At 38.3% G+C, this 20,345-nt stretch overlaps 1 protein-coding gene across 1 annotated transcript in view; it reads right to left on the reverse strand.

Moving 5' to 3' along the window:
• SPATS2L (spermatogenesis associated serine rich 2 like) overlaps window positions 1–20,345 on the reverse strand; it is an 82,168-nt gene that overhangs the window by 19,744 nt on the left and 42,079 nt on the right. The window contains exons 3-7 of the mRNA XM_042472109.1: window positions 17,293–17,401; window positions 12,984–13,033; window positions 8,712–8,950; window positions 7,389–7,390; window positions 692–892 (exon numbers count right to left, since the gene is read on the reverse strand). Coding sequence (XP_042328043.1) covers window positions 692–892; window positions 7,389–7,390; window positions 8,712–8,950; window positions 12,984–13,033; window positions 17,293–17,401 — 601 coding nt within the window. The remainder of the gene's footprint in view (window positions 1–691; window positions 893–7,388; window positions 7,391–8,711; window positions 8,951–12,983; window positions 13,034–17,292; window positions 17,402–20,345) is intronic.

The raw sequence follows: 20,345 nt of genomic DNA on the forward strand, positions 1-20,345 counted from the left end.
CTGTTAATGATTTTGCTGAATCTGACATGGGAAGAACTATACCATCTGCATTTAAACCAATTTTTATTTCAGGTTTCCAGATCCTTCAGTTGCAATCCCATTTGCAAAATTCAGTAAGAGTTACTTTTACGAAGACATATAAAGGACTGCATCATTAATCTCTTTGTTCTGATTAAAATAGAAAAAGATTCTGTTACATAAGAAAATAACAGCAGAAGTCTTATCTTGCACTCCCTTTAAAGGGAGTGGTCCTCTAAGTTTAGTAGATAATTTCAACCCCCCACTTCTTCATTTATCACATTACAAACTTCCAAAGTTTTCCCTAAGTACATCCATTCAATCCAGTCAAAAGCTTTCCTCTTTTTAAGAAAAGAAAAGGAATTTGTGCAGTTGATGCATCAACCATAGCTATGTACATCTGGCCACTACTATAACCTGGACATTCAGTAAAAAACTGAACCTGTAAATCTGAGTATATTGAGATGTCTTGTGACTGGGAGCTTCCGCTATTATCAGGATCATGTTATCTATTAGATATGAGACATATTTATCTTTGCAGAGTAAACAGACAAGGCATTTAGATCTCATGCTTACTTTAAAAAACTACTGGAACTGAATGATTATGAAAAATTCATAACCATAAAAATTTGGGAACAATAAAAATATCTGTACACTGGGATGCATCTTTTACCTCTTTTTTTGACGGAGTCTTCTGGTTTTATTTCAAGGTGAGATACAGGGACAGGTGACTTGGCAGTGGATGTTCTGAACTTCGGTCTACTAATATTACATGAGGATTGGTGGGAGTGTTGAGAAGCATCAGGAACCTCTATGCTATTTATATATTTTTGGTCTGCAACTATAGATACTTTCTTCTGTTCTGCCTTTGGATCTGCAAATGAAGACAATAAAATCAAACAGTGATACAATTCAAAAGTCAAGATCATAGCAGTCTCATTATTTTTGGTTTAAGAGAAGCAAATACTGGTTGAGGAGAGAGAATTTGATTGGAGGCTGTACAGAAGGAGAGGAGATTTAAACTTCCACATCAGTTTTGGCTGCAAACTACCCACTCTTCCTCTCTGCTTCAACTAGTGTCTGTTCAGTTCTGGCTGCTGATTTTATGACTAGAGAGTTTCCTTACTACATATACTTGTGTATTAAGTCTAGAAATTTTAGTTAAAAAATTGATCCTTCCTGAAAAAAAATCTGGGTAGATTCATCCACATGTTAATCTAAGTACTGAATCTTAACTTTTATCAATAAAGAAACCAGTTCTTTCTCTGAATAAGAAAGATGAGACTTAGAAGTTTATCGCACACCTTCCCCCCCCCCCCCCCCGTTATGAGAACTGGAAGAGGACTCTCAGGGCCATGTGTGACCTGGAAAAAACAGCAAATCGTCCTCAAAAGGGCCCCGCTCCATCCCTTGGTGCCAAGCCATCCACATTCAGTGCTGAGGAGTGTTAAATGTTCTGGTCAGAAGTCTTCCGACCAAGGAAAATGGCGCCACTCAGCACTGAATGGGGACGGCTTGACGCCGGGGGATGTGGGCTACTCAGAGAAGAGGATAGGGTTTTTTTTTTATATATGAGTTAATACTATACATTTACTTTTAATAAAAAATGGAATCATCCTCTTCACTGAGTTAGAGTAGCAAAATATCTTTTTGAATGCCTAGGCAGGAAAATGGCATCAGGAATAGCCAGTGGTGGCTGGCCATCTGAGACAGTGCTGGTCTTTGTGGAATGACCCTCAACTTATCCACAGGTAATATCAAAATCCATAATTTTGGCCCCCAAATCTGTCCTTGACTTAAACATGAGATTGACTTATAGATGAGTATATGCATTAAGTTGGTTCAATATGGTTCTAATGGTTGTTTGTTGTTTTTTTTGCATTTTTATGCTGTTAGCTAGCAGAAAAACAAAATGAAATAAAATGAAGATGTACCTTCACAAAACAAGAAAAAAACAATAAGTGAACTAAAATCAAATAAAGCATGCTTTCTGACAGAGTAATGAGAGGGATGGAGTAATGGTGCCAATGTTTACCCACTAAAGCATCAACATAACACCACTCGTTCTGTAAAAGAGAACAAAACAAAAAAAAAAAAAGGGGGGGGGAGACAACAAGGTAGGAATGCTCTGAACAGTTCCTTTTGCTGCTCCTTTGCCTTGGAAAGTAAACATTCTCCATGTGAGGGAAACTTTTCCTTTATTTTTATCTCTATTTTTTTAAATCATAGAATGACAGAATTGAAAGAGACCCCAAGACCACCCAGTCCAACCTCTTGCTATGCAGGAACTCATGATCAAAGCACCCCCAAGAGATGGCCATCCAGCCTCTGCTTAAAGACCTCCAAAGAAGGAGACTCCACCATCCTCCAAGGGAGTGTGTTCCACTGTAAAACAGCTCTTACTGTCAGGACGTTCTTTTGAGTTGGAATCTCTTTTCCTGTAGTCTGAATCCGTGGCTACCTGTGCTGTTCTCTGGAGCTGCAGAAAACAAGCTTGCTCCATACTGACATCCCTTCAAATATTTAAACAGGGCTATCATATCACCTCTTAACCTTCTCTTCTTCAGGCTAAACATACCCAGTTCCCTAAGTTGCTTCTCATAAGGCATAGTTTCCAGACTCTTCACCATTTTGGTTGCCCTCCTTTGGACACACTCCAGCTTCTCAACATCCTTTTTTAATTGTGGCGCCCAGAACTGGTCACAGTATTCCAGGTGAGGCCTGACCAAGGCAAATAGACTGGTACTATTACTTCCCTTGACCTAGACACTAGAAATGTATAGAAATGGGACATTTTGAGTAGGATAGTGGATGATGATGGTAGATGATAAATAAATGATTTTATACTTTGTAATGTTTTTAATGTAATGTTTTTTAAATTGTGTCTCTCCAAAAAGAAAGCTGATTGGGCTGCTAAGGTCTAAAAATCCTTCAGGAATTGGCAAAGTGTTTGCCAGTTCTGTATGCAGTTCAAACGAATAAATAATTACAAGAGGAACCTGCCACACCACTCAGCTCCCAGAAGTTTGGGATTCACTGTGCCACAGTTTGTGTCTCATTTGAACTGAGTATTTGTTTATGTCATTTATATGCCACCTTTCCCCTGGCATGGGATCCAAGGTGGCTAATAAAGCTAGAAACAAGATGAGCTAACAAACTGATAATAAAAAAATTAAAACATAATTTTAAAAAACATTACATTAAAAACATTCCAAAGTATAAAATCATTTATTTATTACACTTAAATCTTGCCTTTCTCCTAAAATGTGGTCAATTATAAAATAGTAAAAATAAGTTATCTTCTAGAACAGGGAGTGGGTGAGTATTGCCAACCACATTTTGATGGGATTGCTTTTCTATCATCCCTCAACCTTCCTAGCTAGGAATGATGGATACTGCAGTCCAAAAACATTTAGAGGGTCAAAGGTGGCCCACTCCTGTTTTAGAAGATACCAGTCTGTTTTAATGCCTGTTACAGAAAATATTGGCATGCTTTGCTTTGAAAAGAAACTGCTCAACAAACTCAAATGGAATTTTCAAGTTTGACTGAAGCAGATGGAAAACTATAGGAGTTTAAAAAGCTTATAAACCAGAAGGCAGCAGAAGGGATGTTGCTATTATACACATCTGACTGAAACATCAATTCCTGGCATTTCAAGTGCTACAAAAGAACACTTTGGCGTCTGTTTCTGATGTGGATGAAATGCTATCTGAGATGCTGCTTCACATTTATCAGACCTGAGGGTAATAGGACAAGCTTGAGGAATCTTGCACCAAATCTCAACTTGCCACATTGCTAAAACTGTCTGTTTAATCTCTCTCCGCCACCACAGTACCCTGATATTTTCACGTCCCTGCAGGATAAGGAATGAAACAGAAAAATAAAACACTGAAACATGATCTCTTTCTTAGAAAAACTGTCTTGAAAGGTCAAACTTGAGTTGGAAAAGTTGCTGGTTGCCTTTCTTGTGAAGGAAAAAGAAACCTAGCATGATATCTTCAGAGACTACCCAGAAGCATTTCAGTCTTTCCCAGGTAAAGTCCAGTGTTCTGGCTTTATATTGCCAGCATGGCATACAGACCACATGGGATGCCCCGAAGTCCCCCTGTTACTTGGTCACTCTACAGTAACAGTGGATAGCTGTCTACACCGTGTCCTGTTGTGCAACCCAGTGCTGCCACTGCCAGTGTAGGTCACTCCCTCTGAAGCTGAAAACAAGACCCCTACGCACCATTGTCACATTACTGGGCAATGCCAGGTGGCCAGCATCATTCTGGAGGGCTCCAAATTTTCTTGGAAGGACTAGAGAAGGGGTAGGCAACCTGTGGCCCGCGGGCCGGATGCGGCCCGGCGAGGCCTTGGGACCGGCCCCAGCCTGGTCCTGCCACCGATTGCCGCTGGGGCCTTTGGCGCAGGGGCAAGGGGGGCAATTGTCTATAGACGCCTCAGAAACGTGCATTTATATTAACATTTTTTAAAAAATCAGCAAATTTTTTTGCGTGTCCTCCACTTTTTAAAAAAAGTGTCCACCATTTGAAAATGTTGTCCTACATTTGTCCCGGTTTATTTATTTATTTAATTTTTTTTAAAATTATTTAAATTTTTTTTTCTTCGGCCCCCCAGTTGTCTGAGGGACAGCAACCCGGCCCCTGGCTCAAAACGGTTGCCTGCCCCTGGACTAGAGCAAAAGGTGAGTTTTTAAAATCAGTATTCAGAGTGGTAGAAGGCAAACTCAACTGAATTTCATCAACCAATAACCCTACTGTGCCCATGATATTACTGGGGGGCTCTTCAGACCGGTGAGGGGGCAGAGTCAGGGTGTTGTGTCGACATGATGCATGCCCCTACTCCGCCCCCAGGCTGCTGTGATGCTGCAAACTGCTCCGCATGGTGCTCAGCGTCATGGTGGTCCTTTGGTGCTGTGTCTTGCAGATGCAGTGCCGGAGGAGCACCATGATGCTGAGCAGCTCTTTTTTGCAGCTCCTTTTTGCATCCTGGAGAGGCTGTGATGTGCAGTTGTTTGTACAGCCCCAAATTAACCTATCCTCAATTCCTGCAACAGTTTTGCAATTTTATGAAAATCTTCTGCTTTATTAAGAAAAGGAAAAGATGAATGCACAAGCAAATAAATGAACTTATTGTGCTTTAAAAAAAACTATAAAAGGGGGGAAAACAGTAGATTTCCAATAAGTCAGGGTGTCAGAACACAAGCAGGTTCATCTGCATTTCACATGGAAATTCTCTGCAGTGTCCTTTGGATCATGTTTATTTATTATTTGGTATGTTTTGCCACTAGGCAGCTGTAACAGTATTCTTTCCATGCAGGCCTGTATATTTGTTCTTCTGGGACCGATACAAGACTTATACATAGCTGTTAACATTTGGCTAGGATAATGTAAATCACCCCAAGGTTGGCAGTGCCTTCAAAGTCCTCCTTAAGTATCAAGGAAATTTGTTTCAGGAATAGTATTTATATGACATAATTTTTGAAGACCATTTTTGAATCGCATGTCTGTAGTCAGGAAAAGGAAACTGCTAGGAAAGCTTTTTTTAATTTATATTTTTTGTATTTACATTTTAAACAGGAAGGACACTAGTTATATTTTTACTGCTGTTCATGATTAGGTTACTGGCTTTAAAGCCTTCAGGAGTTTATGTGTGCAACTAAATCTATATGTGAAACTTATTGGGAAGGTAGCTGGTTGTCATTTTAACTACCAATCTCCCACCTAGCTGCTACAAAGCCCGTAAGACAGAAATGTACTGCCAGTGTAGTTATAGGGGAGAAATTTCTTTTCTTTGTGTTAAACAAAGGGGATCTACCTACTACAACAGAATATTGCCGCATGAAATGCTCCTATACATGGCTAGGTGGAATCCTACTTTATCCCCCTTGGTTGCTCTTCTGTATTCCCCTTCTCCTTGGTTTTCTATTCATCCTTCCCCTCAGGTAAAAGTAAGTATTCCCTGACTACTGAACACGCTCAGTCAAAATTAGACTGTTGTCCATTCCCACCTTGTCTTGTTTTCCTCTAGGGTCTGTGTGCATGCACACATCTATAAATTCTGAAATTCACCTCAGAGCCTCCTGATATCTCTCTCTTGTGTGTGGCTGGGGTGCATGGTACTGTTTTGGCTACATATGGGCTGATTCTCAGAGAACTGAGATCACTATTAGTCCAGTTTATTGACTGACACTCAATGTCACTCTTACAAATGGCATATCACTCCTTGCAATCACCATCCCCATCTACAGTCTGGTCAAGGAGCTGGGACAGGATCACAAGTGCAAATGATGGGGGCAGAATGTGTACTTGGTTGTTATGTTTTTGTTGCAGTGCTATTCCAAATGCTGCTCCAACAGCCACTGGCTGCCAAATCCTGTTGAGTTTCCAGGAAATAAAGAAATAATTATAGTCAATGGGTATCAGACTGGCAAAAAAGATGAGAGCACAGTGATATGTTCCCATCAATATCTTGCAATAACACTAAGATTTTCATGCAACATCGTGGTTATCACGTGATTATCCCATGAATAAAGAGGCATCTTAGCACCACCTTTTATTCACAGGAAAATCTGATACCCACGATGTCATGTGAAAATCTAGAATTATTGTGAGATATTGATGGGAGCATATCACTATGCTCCCATCTTTTTTGCCAGTCTGATGGAGTCCATAGTATCAGTCTCTGACCCACCAGGGAAAAAACAGTTCCCTTTCATCCACATTTGCCTGCTTGAGATACAGTGTTGTTGTTGTTGTTGTTGTTGTCAACTGCTATAAAGTTGGCTTCAACTTATGCCAACCCTATGAATGAGAGATCTCCACGTCACACTGTCATCAACAGTCATGCTCAGCTCTTGCAAACTTAGGACCATAGCTTCTTTGGTAAATATTTTCATTGTGTTGCTGTGTGCCTACAAGTCATTTCTGACATGGCAACCCTAAGATGAACCTATCATGGGGTTTTTCTGGCAAGATTCATTCAGATTCCTTCCACTGAGGCTGAGAGAGTGTGACTTGGTCACCCAGTGGGTTTCCATGGCCAAGCAGAGATTCAAACCCTGGTTTCCAAAGTCCGAGTACAGCACTCAAATCACTATGGACTTTTTTACACGGAGGTATGTATCATCATCCTGAAAGAAGTAGAAAGTGAGGCCAACGTAAAAATGCACGAAATTACGAAGTAACTCATCACATGCACAGACAAACACAGCGTTCATCCAAAAGAAAGCAGTGCAAATGCAAATGAAATCATCACATGAGTACATATCCATCAGCTTCTTTATTGTGAATTAGTGTGTTTGCACGTGTCCAGGGAGGATGGGATTGTGTCTAGAGGATTTTGTAATTCCAGACCCAAGGACCACTCCCCCCCCCAAGTTAGTGGTGGACAGGAATAAGAAAGTGGTTGGAGGCATCAGGCTCCTTATCTTTACCTTTGCCCCTTTCAATCTTTCCTCCAAAAAAAGCTGCTTTCCTCTCGGCAGCCAGGGAGTGCAGGGAGAAAAATCGCAACAACAAAGGATCATGGAAATTGTAGTCTATTTCTAATAGGGGGAATCCTATGGCTGAACTAGAGCTGCATTTCATACTAACGCTAATTCGAATTGACTATGAATACACAGTGGAAAAGGATTTATAAATTTGATATCTTTCCGAATGCAGCTATTCCTGGGATGACTCGCAATTGTGTTTGGATTGCTTTCCATTTGTGTTTGGAGTCGTTAGATATTCTTTTGTGAAATTATGTGAAATACCATGGATAACCCTGGATTGACCTTCAGTTAACTTTTCAATTTTCCCATGTGATAAAGTCCTAAGACATGCTGGCTCCCAGAAACACACTGCTAGACTATAGTCCTAGGTTTGAGGGAAAAGATGAGCCTATCTATCTATCTATCTATCTATCTATCTATCTATCTATCTATCTCCCTCCCTCCCTCCCTCCCTCCCTCCCTCCCTCCCTCCCTCGCTTAGGTCCAGACTGTTTGAAAAACCATACCTCCCCATTGGTATTTAAACAAGCAGTTAATGGTTAAACAGGAAAAACTCTTATTTAGATGTATGCTTTATCTGTTTTTCACTTTTGCATGATTTTAAAATGATTTTAGTGTTTTAATGTGGGTACTTTTAATTGTTTTTAAAACTTTATTGTAAGTGTTTTTCATTCGTTGTCTCTTGAAGCTGCCTTGGGTCTCACCCTGGGAGAAAGGTGGCATATAAGTAAATACATAAATAAAACACACACACACACACACACACACACACGATAAATGAATGAATTCACACACAACACGACAGGTTGCCTTCAAGTTAGATCTGATGTAAGGACAAATGCATCCTTGGGCATGTCTACACAGGCCAAATGAAGCAGTTGTCCTCCATACTTTCAGTGACTTGTCTACATGACACAGGGCTAAATTCTTGATTGTGGACTGTCTTCATAATGCATGCCAGTTCCACACTGAATCCATCTCATACCTGCCTTAAAATAGTAAGATATAAGGAAGGAAAAGGGGAAGCTTCTCACAAGCTGAAGGAACAAAGGAGATAATGCAGGCTACTTCTTAATTCAACTGGGGGGAAAAACATAGGCTTGCAATATACATTTTATAAGAGATTAGACCAGACTAAAGGTAGAACTTATTGAGCATGTCCTTTCTGTGCAGCAGTTCAGCAGGACTTACCTGAGCTTTCTGTTTTTTGTCTCTCCCCTCTCTTTGTATTCCAAACTCTTTTCTTCTTGAGTAATTACTGTTGATTTTTCACTGTCAGGTTTCAGGAAAGTATTCTTATCACATCCATTCAGATGGCAGCTATTCAGTTCTCGGGATTCCAGGGACACCTTTTCTGCCCCTTCATCTTTATCTTTCATATCTTTGCTAAGATGGTGCTGTTTAGATTTACTTCTTTTCCTTTTGCTGTTCTGTGAGTGTGTTGGGGATGGGGAGAGAAGAGAATATAAGGTTAATAATATTATTTAGAATCTATACACACCATATTCTAGCAGGAACAGAAAGCAAACACCACATTTTCATTTTGCAAATATAACTTCTATTCTGTTCAGTAGTATTAGGATTTTACTATCCATGACATAAAGTGTAAGCAGCTTTAGCTATTCTCATACGTGTAAGAGTTCAGGAAAAACAAAACATAAGAAGTATTTCATGATATTAGGTATGCTCATATCTGACTCTTTTTAAATGTCATTTTCAATGCTAAACAAAAAATATTTGTTCTCTTAAACCACAGTAACTTGTGTAAACATCAAAATCTTACAAGAGGGATTGTGAGGTGACCTCAGAGAGAACACATATCCAGAAGTGTGGGATACATTAGATGAGTGGAGAGTGTATTTTGCAGGCAAGCAGAACACCTGACATTCTCTTTACTTTAGATAGAAATTTAATCCATTTTCCATCAAATTACTTGCACGCACGCATGCGCTCACACACAAACTTTGCCAGCAATAAACTTGCATAGGAATTTAACTTTGGACTGCATCCATACTAAGTTGGATACTGTTTTCAGATGGCTGTTTCTTTTCTCTGCCAAACACCTGGTATTTGGGATAGTTGAGATAATTTGTAGAACAGTTAATTTCAAATGCTTTCCTTAGCTGAAAATTATGCATTGTCTGTCCCAGCACTAATTGCCTGTTCAAGCTTTCAGTTACACAGCAAATACTCTGAGCTGGCAAATATAGGAATCCTGGATAATGTACTTTTTGAAAGCAGAACTATTTCTTTGCTATGACTGGGAACCATTAGATACTGTAAATATTTATCAAATATTTATCTTCCTGCACAACATTCAGTGTCTAATGTCCAAGTTTATTTTATATATATATATATAGAGAGAGAGAGAGAGAGAGAGAGAGATCACTAGATTGTTGTGTTATGTGTCTTCATGTTGACTCCAACCTATAGTGACTCTCTCATAGGGTTTTCTTATCAAGATTTATCCCAAGGAGTTTTGCCACTGCGTTCATTTGAGTGTGTGTGACTAGCCCAATGTTACTTGGTGAGTTACCATGACTGTGGGGTTTGAACCCTGGTCTCCAGAGTCCAGCTCCAACATTCAAATCAGTACTCCACACTGGCTCTGACTACCTAGATAGAGTGTTTTATGTCTAGATAGAATCTCTTAAATCTATTGCTTAACAGAGGTAAAAGAATAATCTTCTGAGCAGAAAATATATTTTCAATTACTATCCTACTGCAGAAACCTCAAGAAAAAGTTCAGCCTATGTCTGGCTTAAAACATCCAAACTGGAAATGTGTACTTTTAGAGAACAGGAGATAGACAAACAAATACATTTTAGGACCCATTCTCGAGTCAACCGCGCAAGAATCATCCACATATTTTTGCTGGCTCTCTGTTATCAGCTATGTAGGGACACAAGTTGTTTAGCAAAAAGATTAGATTTAGCATGTGTATACAGTATCTTTAGGGACTGTTACCATGCCTGCTCAGGACTTGTGTCTATACATGTCTGCAAACTACCTCTCCATGTTCTTTTTTTTTAAAATCATTTCATTAAAAACAAAAAAGCAAAATATAACACATGTGCATACAACAAATATTTTCTCAGAATTTATTTTAAAAGTTTATAAGTAGTTGACATCAAAGGTTGATGGTACAATATTTATAACAGACACCTTTCAATTCATTTGTTGTGATATTCTTCAAATCATTAAATCACTTTTGACTTCCTTCCACCTCAGCATTGGTTATTTCTTAACATTTCAATTTCCCCTTCCTATATTCCATTCTTCCCAACAGTTACCCTACAAATCTATTATGGGATTTTTAAAATTTGCATTTAGTTCCCAAGTTTTATAGTGAAAATTCACTTAACTTTGTACACATATAAACTTATAAGCTTATTTGTGTATATCAAGCTTATGAAATAATTCAAAGACATAGCCATGTTAGTCTGGAAAATCAATAAGCAAAGGGATCTCACAGCACCTTTGAGATTAATTGAAAGACAGAAGTTGGTAGCATAAGCTTTTCTAGACTTGAGAACAAAAGTAGGCTTCTCTTTCAGTTAGTCTCAAAGATGTTGCAAGCTCACTTTGCATTATGAAATAACTGTAGTTATCTGTCTGTTTATATGTGTTCTGATGTTAAATCTTATATTATTTTGTAAGAGAGAAGAAGAAAAATAAAAGTTAAATAAATAAATGTGAAATAATACTTCAGTTCAATCAAAGAAAAATAAATCTCAGTGGAGATAAATAAACCTAAAATAAATTAAATCTGACTATACTGGGAAACTTTTGGACAATTAGTGATGGGGGCTTGCTTTGACTGAATTCGACATAGAGAATAAAGATTAATACAAGGGAAAGGGATATGTTACAAATATGTCATATCCACTCCACAAGTCCTAGTCTGCTAACTCATTGTGGCAGAAGTGATCTGGACTCTTGAAAGCTATGGCAGGAGAGCCCAAGCTCTGGCAGGTTCTTCTAAGACGGTACAGTGGAGGACTGCACACCTGTCAGCACCTAAGGATGAGTACAGCTAAGCACACTGCATTGAAAGGAGGGACTCCAGGTTGCAATTAAAGAACAGACAATGTTAGAAAAGCAAGAATTCAGAAACTGTGGAAATAGTGCAAGATTGCTCTTCCACCCTTTGCAGGTTCTCCATCAGCTGTGTTAGCTACCTCCAAAGAGTTTTGCAGAAAATTTGTAAACATCAACTGCTACAAAGAAGGGCCTATGTTCAAAATAGTTTCCTGGAAGCCTTTTCTCCTGCAAATTCATTACTGTAATGTAATAGTCAAGTAATGATTTGTGAAAGAATGTATAGCAAAAGACAGGATGTGAGCGGGGATATCACACTAGTCCAAGCACGACAATGCCATAACCCAGAGAAACAAGAGAAAAGATAGACTGTCATACTCGCACAATCATGACAACAATCTTTCTTTTAAAAAAAAAGACAAAATGAGAGACAGAGAGCATTTATGACAGCCTCATGAGACATAAGGAAGATGGATTGGAAAATGTGTGGAAGGAAATTCTGTGCAGATATTCCAAAAGCAGTGCAGGAAAGCTCTAGTGTAAACTACTGTTATAAACAAAGGATCAGACTATCAGTGCAAAAGAAAAGCTTACAATTCTGAAAGTATAGTCTGTACAAACTCCACTTCTTTAGTAAAACAAGATGCACGTGTGAACTAACCTAAAGACTTATCACTAGAACACTGGGCACCAAGTAATGCATTGGCCACAGCGACTATGAACACAACAGTTGTGAGCAACAGCTACAATTTGCATTGGTTGAGGAACTGACCTCACCAAAGAGAAAACAGATCTTCAAGGTAATGAACAGTGTATTTTGTGGACGTGTGTATGTGTGTGTGGCTTATATTAGGAAAACATATTGGGACAAAGAGATAGACTTGTTTCTTAGGGCCTCGGCCCTAAATCACATGAAGTAGTTGCCTTTAAAAAACAAAACATAAAGATGGAAGATCCAACTACAGAGGATCAATATCTTGTTCCTAAATTAGTGGTATCCATCACTGCATACTGCTGTAGTGAGTTATGGGGCCAAGTAAAAAAGAGTATTTCCTTTTTAACTGCAAGGCTCAGTTTTGTCACTGAAAAAAAAAAACACCTTATTTTTTTTAAAGCTACTTGTGGTATCTTGAAAAACAAAGTTCTGTGATCTCTATAAGAATATACTTTAATTATTCTGAAATGTCTGTCAGGGCAGCCACAGCTCAACATGCAGGTATGAAAACACCAGCAGCAAAGCAGGATTAAAAAGAAAAACACCTACTCGTTTGAAACCTCTCAAAAGCATAAACCATTCATCACTGCAAAAATTAAACAAAACCAGGGACAAAAACTTGACAACAAAGATGTTGCTATGCACTCACAAAATGCTGATGGAAATGGTTTTATGGAGATAGTTAACCTTTGCTCAAAATCCCTTACCTTCTTTTTCCCTGTCATATTCCATTCTTTTAGCACTTGAAGCGCACTCCCTGGAGGGGGAAGAGAGAGGGAAAGAGAGAGAAAAAGATAAAAGCATTTCAGCAAGTGTTTGTACCTGATAAAGAATAACAGTGGCCTGAAAATAATCCCTTGGAGGATGGTGCCCATATGCTGGATTTATATTTTATTTGTTTTGGTTAGTGTTTTCCTACAGGGAGTTATTGTATGTGTATGTATGTATGAATTTGTTTCATATGGCTCCTTTTCCTTGAAATGTGATGGCTAATACTCATTTCAGTTATTTACAGACAGCTGCAGACAAAGAGCAGTTTAGCAGCTTAATTAAGCAGAGAATACAAATAAATATTTAGAATTAAGCACTCAAATCAAGACAGACTTTCCTTTCTGGCTAGACTGGTGTCAATCATAAACAGCAAGGACTTTTCTGAGATGGCACTTTTCCTACAGGATCACCTTTCCAAAAGTCCCATCAGACAGATTCTTAGCATGGGGATGCTAATGTCAATATAAACAATTAAAAAAAAAGGAATTTGGGAGTGTATGCAGGATTTTCTTTTGGAACTGGGAGAATATGCCTTTTTTATCCCAATAGCTTATGCCTCCTAACATAATCTTTCTCCCTAGTAGACACTAATCCAACTGGAAAAAAATGCTGTAAGTACTTCTTTAGAAATAAGAAGCTCAATAATAAGAAATAAGAAGCTTCCCTCCTTAGCTCAATAGGATGTACATGTACATAAATGGTGTTGGGTTCTAAGTCTACCTAGCTCCTCCTGCATTCTACTCGACTGACTGACTAACGTATTGACTGATATCCTGCTTTTCTCCCATATGAGACCCAAAACAGTTTACAGTGTATGTTAATTCAAAACAACTAAAACAATCCAACACAAAATGTTAAAAAGCATTAACATCCCGCTTTAAAACACACATTAGAAACAGTAATATTCATGAAGATTATGGCAGTCTTTGTGCGTATGAGCCTTCATGTTGCCTGTTGACTTATGGTAACCTCAAGAATTCATAGGTTTCCTTAGGCGAGGAATTCTCAGAGGTGGTTTTGCCAATTTTTCTCTGAAATACAGCCTACAGCATCCTGTATTTGTTGGAAGTTTTCCACCCATGTACTAAACAGGTTTGACCCTGCTTAGCTTCCAAGATCAAATTGTATCTGGTGCATTTAGGATATTATTCTACTGGCTTCTACATCATGCTTTGCTACTTCCTGCTGTCCAGCCAACCCCTATACGTACCTTAAAATCCAGACTATAGATTTCTAGAGAAGTGGAAAGCTTGCTCACTGTTTTCTCATCAACATATTACACACTTGTGATTTTTGGGGTGTGAGTATGTCTGTATGTATAATAGTAGCAACTGTTTTCAGGTAGAATATGGATTTTAGAATGATACTATAAAACTAAAGTTGATTTAATATAATTTAATAAAATTATTGAAAACAAGTTTTTATGAAAAGCCTCAAATATGTACACATGAATAAAGCCAATTATCAATATTTTTGGTACGGTATGTTTCACAGTGATTTCTATCCATGGTTGTGTGTATATTTGAGTGCTAGGGCACTTTTTTGAACAAAACACCCAAAACGTTTACAGCTATTTAAAGTGATACTAACTGGACAGTTGCATCAGCAATGTTGTTTTAAAAAGTAACCAAATTAAGTCACAGAAACAGACTGGAGTGAGATGGAGATAGTGGAAAATGCATCCTCATTCTATAGGCAGAATTGTCCAAGCAGAGCTCCATCATTCATGGAGTAGTCTTACCAGCATCTTAGAATCTCTGCTGCTCTGTGTGTAGTGGCATTTAATGGATGAACAAAATTAATACACAGAGCTAGGGGGGAAGTTTCTCTGTTTCTCTTTTTCTCAATTTTAAATTTGGTTCATCTTGAACTTTGAGGATTTCTCCAATACAGTATTAAAATATTGTCTCTAGAATTTTGCATTACAGTGTGCACATTTTATATGCATGTTTGCTTAATGTTCTTGTTTTGGAAAACAAGTTTCCTAATATAATGAATTTTTCAGCATTTTCACACAGATACACATTTCTGTGTGCAACTTACCCTGATTCACACTGCTCCATTTTTACAGAAGAGTTCACAAGAAAAAAAAAATAATTCTTTATTTTGTATGTATTTTTTTCTTGTGAACTCTTCTGTAAAAATGGAGCAGTGTGAATTGGAGTTTTGGTGTTCATAACAGTTACAAATTAGAGAATTTTGCATTAACGTCTGCATCTGCACTGCAGAAATAATTCAGTTTGACACCATTTTAATTGCCATGGCTCAATGCTATGGAATTCTGGGAACTGTAATTTTGTGAGACATTTAGTTTTCTGTGTCAGAAAGCTGTGGTGCCACAACAAACTACAGTGTCTAGGATTCCATAGCACTGTGCCATAGCATAGTTAAGGTAGTATCAAACTGGATTACGTCTGCAGTGTGGCTACAGCCAACATATAAGACCCAACCCAGAGGCAACATAGTAAAATCTCAGTTGTTATAGTGTGGGAATGACTGGCTGCCAACATCTGGAATAAAGTGTTCTGCATATCCTCTTGCCATAAATTGGAAACATCTTGAAGGTACATGACACACACACACACACTATGTGGACAGCATAATCACAGTACTACTATGAAGCACACCATACTCATCCCATTGGACCACCCAAGCCACTTCCACTTATATAGAATTGCCTGAAGGCTTCTGAATTAACTCTTAGAAACAGTTGTAAAGAGTATTCTGGGTCTCCTGTGGCTTTAACAGGATTACCTCCCTCTGTGAGAAAACACATTGCAGAGGATTTGTTACCAGTCAATGGAACAAGGATTTTAAATAAGAAATCAAAACCATGAATGGTATGCTTGCAAGGAGAAGAGTGAGAGATTCACATTTTCCTTTTCTGTTATTCTTCAGCAATCTGAACTGGTCTGAGTTTCTAATTATTTTGGTTTGGAGTGTTAGAAAAGCTAGTCTATGAGAAACATTCACAGTGAAGCCCTGGATTGATTCTCCTTGTTATTCATTGCTCTTTCTCTGCTGGAATTCATCATCTGACATCTGTTGAAGTGGAGACTTCAGCACATAACACATGACATTTTGTTTACATTTCTGTTCAGTGTAAATGACAAGAACTGCAATTTGTGGATGAGAGGTTTGGGCAACATTTAAAGCAACCTTCCAGCCTTAAAGTCAGGGCAATTAAGCTTACATTTAAGGCTGTTTCAATTAATTAATTCCTCAGATCAATGTGATATCGGACATCCTGTAAAAGAATTAATAGAGAAAAGTTATACATATTTATAGTGGTAACATGGAAGAGAGCTAGATGAACATGGCTCCTGACCAGAGCAAGAGGAGTCACCCTATCTTGAATTTTTGGGGTGAGGTAGCCAACTTAGACTATGAGCTGCTTCTTTACATACATGTCTGGGAAAACTTATTTGGCTTTGATCCAGGGGTATATTATGAAAGCAGAAAAGCACTTCAACTCATACAGGAACAATTGGACCTGGTTTCTGCAAATTTCTATTTCTAGGTTGTTGTTTTCTTTACAGAATTATGTTGGAAGCTGCCTTGCATCTCAGCCACTGGAGAAAGGAATGATATAAATTTAATAAATAAATAAAAGATTAAATTGCTTTAAGCTCATGTGCCTTATCCATCCTGTTCCAGTCAGTTCATCAACTTTTCAGGAATGGCCTACTGTCAATGGCAAGAGTCTGCTTTTCTCTCTCCCTTCTACTGAGTTGAATATACTCTGCAAACTCTCTGAACTCAGTTTGCAACAACAGAAATGATGCAAGGAAAAATGAAGAGGAGGAGAGAGAGAAGGTGGAAGAGAGAGAAACTGAGACATTTTAAATGCAGCTGAAAGAGTGAGATGCCAGAGGATTAATCAGGACTGTCCCTGCAATTTAGGACAGTTTATGGGTACACACTTCTCCAGATCTTTTAAAATATGTTTGTTGTAAAAAACAAACAAACCACACACACATACATACACAGAGGAAATATATTTATCATATAAAGTATGAATTGTCCTAACTGAATGCAAGGCAAAAAAAAAAATGCAGAAGAGCAAACAGGAAAACAAAGAAATCATGCAAGATGCTAACAAGAATATCAAAATATATTTGGGAAATGCTGAATAATCACATTTTAGCAGAATGCACTGTTGATTTTCATTTTAGTTATACTGACAATACGACATTTAGCAATTTATTTTCCAAAGTGTCAATGAAATATTAAAAGAGTACAGACCATCCATAAAAGCTTGTACAGCCTTGTTTACGTTGTTATCAAATTGCTGGAGCACCAGGATTATTTCATTATTGCTCTTGTTGGGAACAACTGACCGGACTGCATTGATCTGAAAAGAAAAAAAGACAAACACAGAGGTAATAATACACAGAAAAGGTCATGGCAAACCAGATTGGTTTGCTATAGACAGGAAGAAACAAACACAGACAAAGATACACACATACAAATGGATTTCAGCTTTAGAACAGCCTGTCTGGTGAAAGTAGTGAGAGTGTCTTAACTGGAGATGTAACATTTCCAGAAATGATGAAGGAGGGGAAAAATGAAGGTTTTGGATTTTTTAAAAATAAACTGCAATATTAGCAGCTGTACAGACTGAAATTCACTTTGTTATTTTAGGAGCATCAAACATATTATTTGTAAAGGTTGGCATATAATAAATATATTAAAATTAGTATATTCAAAGTACAGTTCATTCACACAATTACAAACTGATTTTTATAAAAGAAAATGTTACAAAAGGAACTACATTTTCATCAATGATAAACTACCCCTGAGTTATAAGGAACTTTTTTGGTTTTGCCAGTTTATTGGGATCAGGCAAAAAACAACAACAACCCCAATAATAAAAGAAATAATAATAAAGAAAACTATTCTCTATAGAGCCAAGTAGTTGTAAAGCACTCACTCCCATAAAAAGAACAGAAGGGAAAAAAATCAAGAACAGGAACAGTAATGATCTGATACTGTGCATGGTCTTCCTATTACAAAGTTTATAGAAATAATTTTGCAGAAGTAAATATAATTAAACAAATCTTCTTCATTTTAAAAACAAAATTTTCCACAATCAATTTGTTAAACATTTTTCTAGGGGTCAGAGGATGGGGGGGGGGGGGGAACAGCTTTTTTTCCTGATTTTTTTCTTTTTGAGGGGAGGGAGGCAGGACTTCATATATCTAGTCTTAACTATGATGCCATAGTGCACTCATATCCAAAACATGAAAACAACAAATCAACTTTGCTTTGATCCTTACAGCTGGAGTAGGGCAAGTGTAGCTCTTCAAATGATGTTTGAATGCAACTCAAATAATCACTGATTATAGTGGCTGGAGTTAATGGGAAATCTATTCCAACCACATCTGAGGGGAGCAGATATTCCTCACACCAGTCTTAAAGCTTCTGGTGCACTTCTGATGTTTTCCTCAGTGTTAATCTTTTCTCTTATCTTGCCATCAACTGTCTCTTGCTTCCTCCCTGAAACTGGCCTTGACATTTCCATTTATTTGCATCCTTTGGATTGCTTGTTAAATCTTAAACTGTTTGCGGACAAATGGTACACAAGCACTGATGTTAATATATTAAGGGCACTGCACCAGACTGGAGGTGCTATTGGCATTTCTATTTTGGTGGAGCAGCATTTTAATGCTGTATATTTTCAGATCCAGCCCAAGTCCTGTTTCCCTGCTTGCCTTCAGCAGCCCAGCTCCATTGGCAATTATGCTGCATGAGGAGCAATCTGTCAGGCTGAACTGGAGTCCACTTGGAAGATCTCATCTAACTTGCAGAAACAGTTTCTTCAGGCCATGATTGCTAAAACCTACAGTCAACATGGCATTCTCTGGGGAAGTGTGACAATTATCACCATGTAAGGTAGCAGTGGTAGGGCAATGTATGGAGAGGTGATACAGCTGGTATAAAATAGGGATAGAGAACGGTAGGTGTTACTGGACTGTATCGCCCATCATCCTTCACCACTGATTATGCTGATAAGAGCTAATAGGGATTGCAGTCCAGCATCATCTGGAGGCCACTCATATATAGTACAAGAGAGAAAAGTACAAGACAATAGTAATGGCAACATGCAGCCATTCTATGTGTTTTAGCTTTCCCTAAGTGCCTTGCTGTCCTATACTCATCATGTTAGAAAAAGAAGAGCTTTCGTTGTCTGCCATCAGTGTCGTTGTGTCTACTCTCTCACACTCTTATAAGACTGAATAAGGGGATCCACAATGTCAGAGGTTCATACACCTCCTCATTCTCCTGTGTGATTGATACATACGATCATTTGCCAGCAATGTCCTACTACAATTTATACAGAACAACCGGGCAAGTTTCTCCGCAAAAGAGTAAATGGACACAAATCAGAAATGGCAATAGTCATATTCAAAAACCAGTGGAGAACTCCTTGTTCTTCCTGGTCACACTGGCTAAGATCCTACATTGAGCAGGTGGAGCATAACACTCTACTTGTGCAGTTTCATGTTCTCCCCCAACTCTGGCATCTGAAAAATCTTGCTATTGCTGCTACTTATCAGTAAAGAAAGGATGGGAAGGCAGTTCATACAATGAAGAAGTAGCTGGTCTCAGCTTAGTGGAGGAAGGAAATAAAGGTGCAGTCGAAATAAAATATACCCTTCTTTCCCTTTTTTTCCCTTTCCCTGGGAATCCACAGCAGCTGCATCTTCTTTATCTGAATTGCCTCCTCTTTCCTCAGAGGTAAACAGCAGCAGTGAGCTTGGTAGCAGGTTCTGGACAGAGGGCTAGAGAACAGCCCCCTGAACTCAGTCCAAAAAGAGTGTAAGCCATGCTTATGGGCACATGTTTTATTAACAGGATGGTGCCCACTGTGTCTGACTTCAAACGGGCTAAACTTGAAGAAAAAAACTTCAAACCCATGTTCCAGATGAAGAACAATTAACCAAGTGGCTCAGCTCTATCTTCTGTGACTTGAATAGGAATGAAAGGTTTTTTAAAAATCTCATTGCATGTATCAATTAGCTTTTCAATACAAATATGTGTTACTTCCCAACTATTGTTTGTTAATTGTTAAGGTTACTTTCTGTACTTTTTGCAGTTCTATTCTCTTTACCCCATTGGCTACATCCCTACTCACCAGCCTAAACATATGTATAATAACATGCCAACTGAGGCAAAATTTCATGCATCATTCTTGGCTTGCTGCAACAGACTAACCAATTCACCCCGGAAATTCTATTATTAATGTTTTTCATAAGAGCAAAAATGTACCTCTTTTCAGGATGTCAACATTTCAA

Source organism: Sceloporus undulatus, chromosome 1 (assembly GCF_019175285.1).
Source record: "Sceloporus undulatus isolate JIND9_A2432 ecotype Alabama chromosome 1, SceUnd_v1.1, whole genome shotgun sequence".
NCBI lineage: Eukaryota > Metazoa > Chordata > Lepidosauria > Squamata > Phrynosomatidae > Sceloporus > Sceloporus undulatus.